The 5734-nt window shown below is 41.7% G+C and overlaps 1 protein-coding gene across 1 annotated transcript; it reads right to left on the bottom strand.

Moving 5' to 3' along the window:
* Positions 1-1776: 1776 nt before the first annotated feature.
* On the bottom strand, positions 1777-4105 carry LOC148034529 (pathogenesis-related family protein). Its single transcript, XM_087679468.1, has 4 exons — positions 3730-4105; positions 3411-3543; positions 2707-3005; positions 1777-2244 (listed from the first exon to the last, which is right to left on the bottom strand). The coding sequence occupies exons 1-4, from the start codon at positions 3889-3891 to the stop codon at positions 2095-2097; spliced, it is 744 nt and encodes a 247-aa protein (XP_087535594.1). The 5' UTR covers positions 3892-4105; the 3' UTR covers positions 1777-2094.
* Between the last annotated feature and the right edge of the window lie 1629 nt (positions 4106-5734).

A 5734-nucleotide genomic window follows, 5' to 3' on the forward strand; every position in this document is an offset into this window, starting at 1 on the left:
GAGCATAGTTTTTATGCCTACTTTCTATGCCTGTTTTCAAGACTGGAGCCATGAACCACTAAAGTTATATTTCATAACAAACATTGAGACAAAAGTTTTATTGGGACTTTTTCATTACAAATTCAAATTTAAATTGCATATGACCATTTACCTAGATGCTTTTCGACCTTTCCTTTTTTGAGAATGCAAGGGTAGTTTAGAGTTAGCATATTAATTAATTATTCACAAACAAAAATCAGTAACAAAGCATGGTTGTATGCTAAGCCAAAAAGTTAATCATGGAGATGGGAGTTGGAACTCTAAAAAGCTACCATCATGAGGTTGAGAAAATCAAGGGATACAATATCCATTTTAGAGAGGTGGACATGTGAGTGTAGGATGACGTTTCAAGCATTGAACATAGTCGTAACCAACATGTATCTTTCCAATTTAAAGAGGAGGTCTTTCATGAACAATCAATCAAGTGTGCATTGATCAAATGTCTCCCATGGATCCAATCTATCATGGCACTCCTCCCTTTGCTAGATCTTAATTGCACATTTGCACTTTAAACATGGTATTAGATCATAATACATGGTTTCATGATTCCATAGTCCCCACCATGGACTAGATGTTTTCATTTAGTGTTGTTACTTGAGATTTACTACCCTCAATATGCACCTTTACCTACCGCAATGAGGTGGTCCTATTTCTACCAGCTCTTATAAACATCCATCCCCACAGTCTTTCACTTTCTAGGGTTGATGAGCTTACAAATCATTCATTAAAATGTTTACTCTTCTTGGTATTTCTTTTGGTTATGGTTGTGTTTCAAGTGGTGATGAGACATAAAGAAGCATTGAATGTTCTTTTTAAAGGCATCCAAACCTAAGTGGACCCTCATTTTCTCACATGATGAGTTACACTTACAAGTTGATTATTTATATCTTTTTTTAAAATGTTGATTTTGTGTTCCCCAAGCATGAAATTGTTGTTTTGTCCTTGTTTACTCATCATTACCAATTACATTTGCTCTCTTTTCCGATTGCGCTCTTACAATTTGACATCATGTTATAATGTGAAAGTAAGTGGGCAATCAAATAATTACAATAGACATATGTTGAGAATGGCCAAGTCAATTTGGGATTCCTGGTAATATCTGAAGTATGTACAAACATGATCAAAGAAACTTTTTCAAGGGTCATGAGTTGAGTGATTAAATTTCCCATTCAGAAGTATATGTAAATGTATGTATGGTCACTGTCTATCACAATGGTTAGGCCACCTCTAGGATATCAACTAGTGCTAGATGTACAAAAATGACCTAACAACTCAAAATCCTCAAAACATCTTTCAATGTTAAACACATTGATAGGAAAAGGAACCATCACAATCTTCATAGAAAACCATAACTTTATGTAAAATGCACTCTAACTTTCTCAATGTTGCCTTCTTTGTTTGATAAACAAGGTTTACAACTATAAACATCTTACAAGGTGTTTAGTTACAAATGAATGGAATTGTAATGTGAACTAAAATTCCTTCAACGTTTTAAATCAAATGTTAAGGATCTGTTATTTACAATTTTGTTCCAATGGGAAAGTTATCAAGTTTATATTAGGTTTCACATGTAAAAGGTTCCACCCCTAGAGAGGCTTGTTGCCATTGTGATGTGCATAGACAATATCAAATTATTCCACCCCTTTAAAGACTTGATGTTGTTATGTATATGAAAATATAAAATTGTTGTGCAAGAGATGTATCCGCATTAATATAGGACAAAGGAGATACAACATATACAAAGGTTTTTAAATATGGAAACTTGCATTATGTCCAAAAAGTAGCATATTACAAGGCTTGCCATGAGCATATAACAAGGTTGCAAATCAAATCAACCAACAAAATGTGAAATAACGGTGACTAGCCGTCACACAAGGATCCCTAGGCGGCTACATAAGAGTTCATAGCATCATGTGATATAGAAAAGAGCAGGGTACTATTGGGGAAGGTGTCGCATCCAAAGGAAGAACATGTAATGGGGTGATTGGAATTTGGCCGCAAGGAAGAACATGTAATGCGGTGATCGGCCGCAAGATGATAAAGATCCAATTTCTTTCATGAAGTGATGTTATGAAAGGGGCAAGCATCGACGCCTGTTTGATAGTGGGTGTAGGATGGGGACTTGGGGGTCTTGGTGAGCTGCCCTAAGAATTGCGTGGGATCGTAATAAACTTCTAAATCCATAATCTTCAAATTCTCATCCACCTGCACCCACACAAAATTTGCAATCCGCACTAAAAATTTCATTTTCTCATCGATTTACTTACTGATTTCTTGTTTCGTATACCTCCCTAAAATATTTCCATTCCAGGATGCTTAGTCCTTGCATGTGTAGACTCTCGTGCTTCCTATACCTCCCTAAAAACTTTCCTTTCCTGGATACTTACTGCAAGTATTCGGAGGCTCTGCAATATGTCAGGAATACAGACAGAATAATGGATTGGTCGAATAGAAAGCAAAATGAGACTGTCTTTTGTAATACTAAATTGGGTTGGACGAGATGGATGGATCGATGACAGAGAAACGTGTCAGCTCAAGACGTGCAGATGCGCTAGTATCGACATTTCCCTCTTTAGTAAAACCCTTGTATGTGGTGTGTGTGTGTGTGTGTGTGTGTGTGTGTGTGTGTCTGGCACTGCACGAACACATTCATATTCACTTGTTTACCTTGGCGATGCAAGTCCCAATGGACTCCACCACCTCTCCAGAGGCGGCATGGCCTTTGAAAGCGCCCTCCATGACGCCCCAATGCCTCCACTTGAACGCCACAGCGGGTGGCCCTGAGTACACCTCCAGCACCTCCCACGCAAACCCGCCCGGGAACACGCTCCGGAACAGCTCATGCGATGAATCAATAGTCTCCATGGAAGCCTTGTAGGCATCGTGCTCTTGTGGCAGAGTCGTCTGCAGGAGGGCATTGTAGCTGCCTACTGTAAGCGTCTCTTGGGCTGTCAAGGAAGGCCCGCCTGCAGAAAACCCCCACCCCATCCATTGATCAATAGTACGCATCCATAACTTAAACCTTACTTTACAGCTTGAAGTATATAATTAGTACATCCAATCTGAGAGTGTGATCATCCCACTCCTCCTATCTATCAAATGCTGGGTTAAGTTACTCATCCTATGTATCAAGCAAGCACCTATCAATACATCCAATCTCAGACTGTGATCCTGTGAATCATTCCACTCTTCCTATCTGTCGTATGCTGGATTAAGTTACTCATCCTATATTATATCAAACATGGATCCTAAGCTACACCTTCAGAGACCCTGATATCTTCATTTACACATTTCTTCATTGAATATACTCTTCACAAAGAAGTCTTTGCTTATATGGCTTGTGACTCGATGTTTTCGAAGCACGTTCTTACCATTTACCGAGAAGTTGAACTTCTCCTGATGTATGGTCTTGAAATCTTGAGCTCTGGTCTTGTGGGAGAGCTCCATTTCCCATGACTTGACAAGATTTTGGACGACTTCTTCCAGGGAGCCCTTGGGCCAAACCTAGCGAAGAGCACAGGATACCGATGAGCCAATCAGTATGAATATAGAGCCAAAGCCCGCATGCTACTGATTCTTCAGCGAAGATATATCCAGTAAGCTGCATGGTTTTGAGAAAGCGGGAGAACGGGCGAGCACAAAAGAGCAGCAAACTATAAGGTGACTGATTGATCGGTTACCAGGACGTACCTTAGTGCGGGTTTCGAGGAAGAGCTTGTTGACAGTGTGGTAGGCAGGAGGGCCGCCATGTCTCCACTCAGTGTTGCGCTCAGCGTCCCCGGTGAGGTGAGACCGGAAGGGGTCACGTGGTGCTGCCGGGACGTCGGGGCTCACATGCAGGTCAGAGGCCATGCTCTCGACGACTCTATCTTCCTGTTCTCGGATTAACTTCCCTTGTCCCGTGTGTCTCTTGTTATGGAATATGGATTACGGAGAGAGAGAGATCCCTAGTGCTTCGTTACATAAAATGCCTACAGAATTGCTCCCTTCTGACCAAGTCAGGAGGTCCTATTCACCATTTCTTTCACTTTGCGCGTAGTGGGCACGGCCTGAGGATTCGGGAATCAGGACTATGTGTGCTTCACCACACGACGCGTCGCCTTCATCAAGTCTAATTGGGCACGCTCGTCGCTCACTCAGCCTTGCCCGCTTTCGTCATCCGTCATCAAATCCCAGGATATTGCGATGGGGGAACTTGGAAGAACGAGAGAGAGAGAGAGAGAGAACGGGGCACAATTCACCTACCTAAATGGGGCAAGGCTTACTTTGAGAGAGAGAGAGAGAGAATGGGGCACAATTCTCGCACGTAAAAATGGGAGTGAAGTCACCCTTACTTTGACTAGGCTAGGACCCCACCTATGCCCCCAAGGAAAGAGAGTGTGTTCGAGGTGAGACAAAGCCAATGATATAAAAGAAGAGAGGCATGTGACCTAGATACAGAAAATGTATTCTAGCCATACAAGGATGGGAGATAATGGGAGTGGAACTGGAGCCTTACAAGAAACATTCCTGTTTTGTCCCTTCTCTTGCGCTGTTACATGCAACCTAGTTCCCTCCTCCCCTTTCCTTGTCCCTGGCTAACACAGTAACCAAGGAGAAGGGAGGAGAGGGAGAAGCTCATACTCTCCTCTGCGGGGGAGGATTCATTTGCCTCAAGTCAACATCATGGAGTTGACATCTGCAACATTTCCAACACATTTTCCTCAATTTGGGACGATACCAGCTTCAGTCATGACATCAACCAGGAGCATCATTTGATGGGGCTGGCTGGAACTCTTAAAGGATCATTTAACCCTCTGTGTAACTCTAGGTATCATAACTCTAATCTCCATCCTAACATTTGGCAAAACATGATTCCCCTAAATGGAGAGCCATGGAGAGTACCTGCAAGACGGGGGGAGACCAAGGGAAGTATAGTTGAGAGGCTCTCAATCTATTGGATTGGCTCCTAAAGCCTCCTCAAGTACGCCACAACTCAATAAAGATGCTCAAACCAATGGAAACGCAGAGGCTCATAGAAGTAAGTGCCACAATGAACAAGTATTAAAGAACACGGATCTAGAACGAGATGAGCTATGGTGGACGCAAATCAAACACACGATACATGATTAGAGTGAGAAATTTGTAACTTAAGTGAATTAGGTTCCAAGATAGATTAGCTTGGACTCATAAATACAATCTTGAGTGATTCAAAATGATTTGTCCTCTATATCAAAATGAGTGTCAAGTACATGCCTTTATAGCTTTTTGGATAGTACCACTTTTCTTCACTATGCTTATAGGATTCTGGGCATCTCTCATAGAGCTTCTAGAGCATACATCTTTTCTCTATCTTCCATACAAAGCCTTTTGTGGGCAAGCCTCTTTTGGCCACACATCCAGCCTCTATGGGCATTCATGTTAAGCATCATTTGCTATTCTCAACACCCCCCTCAAATGATGAGTCTATACCCTTGCTCGCTTTTTTCCCCCCTTGCATGCAAACATGGACCAGGAGACTAGCTCTTTGGCAGCCTAGTTAAGTTAAGACTTGAAACTTTACATTTTCGTCGGTAGGGCTTGTTACATCCACTATGGGAAGCTGATCCACTTAGGGAATTTGAGATCCTCTATGGGAAATTTTTGTAAAACATTTTGTTAATTTGTAGCAGCAAAAAATATTTTTTTCATCATTTTTGTTGTGTTGCTTCTTTGA

This window comes from Lygodium microphyllum, chromosome 6, assembly GCF_053477565.2.
Source record: "Lygodium microphyllum isolate KBCC chromosome 6, Lygodium_microphyllum_v1.1.10, whole genome shotgun sequence".
NCBI classification, from domain to species: domain Eukaryota; kingdom Viridiplantae; phylum Streptophyta; class Polypodiopsida; order Schizaeales; family Lygodiaceae; genus Lygodium; species Lygodium microphyllum.

Coding starts and splice junctions, on each gene's coding strand:
- LOC148034529 (XM_087679468.1), bottom strand. CDS start 3,891: ATGGCCTCTGACCTGCATGTGAGCCCCGACGTCCCGGCAGCACCACGT. Junction 3,006..3,410: donor GTTCAACTTCTCGGTAAATG/GTAAGAACGTGC, acceptor GGTTTTCTGCAG/GCGGGCCTTCCTTGACAGCC. Junction 2,245..2,706: donor TTGGGACTTGCATCGCCAAG/GTAAACAAGTGA, acceptor GTGTGGGTGCAG/GTGGATGAGAATTTGAAGAT.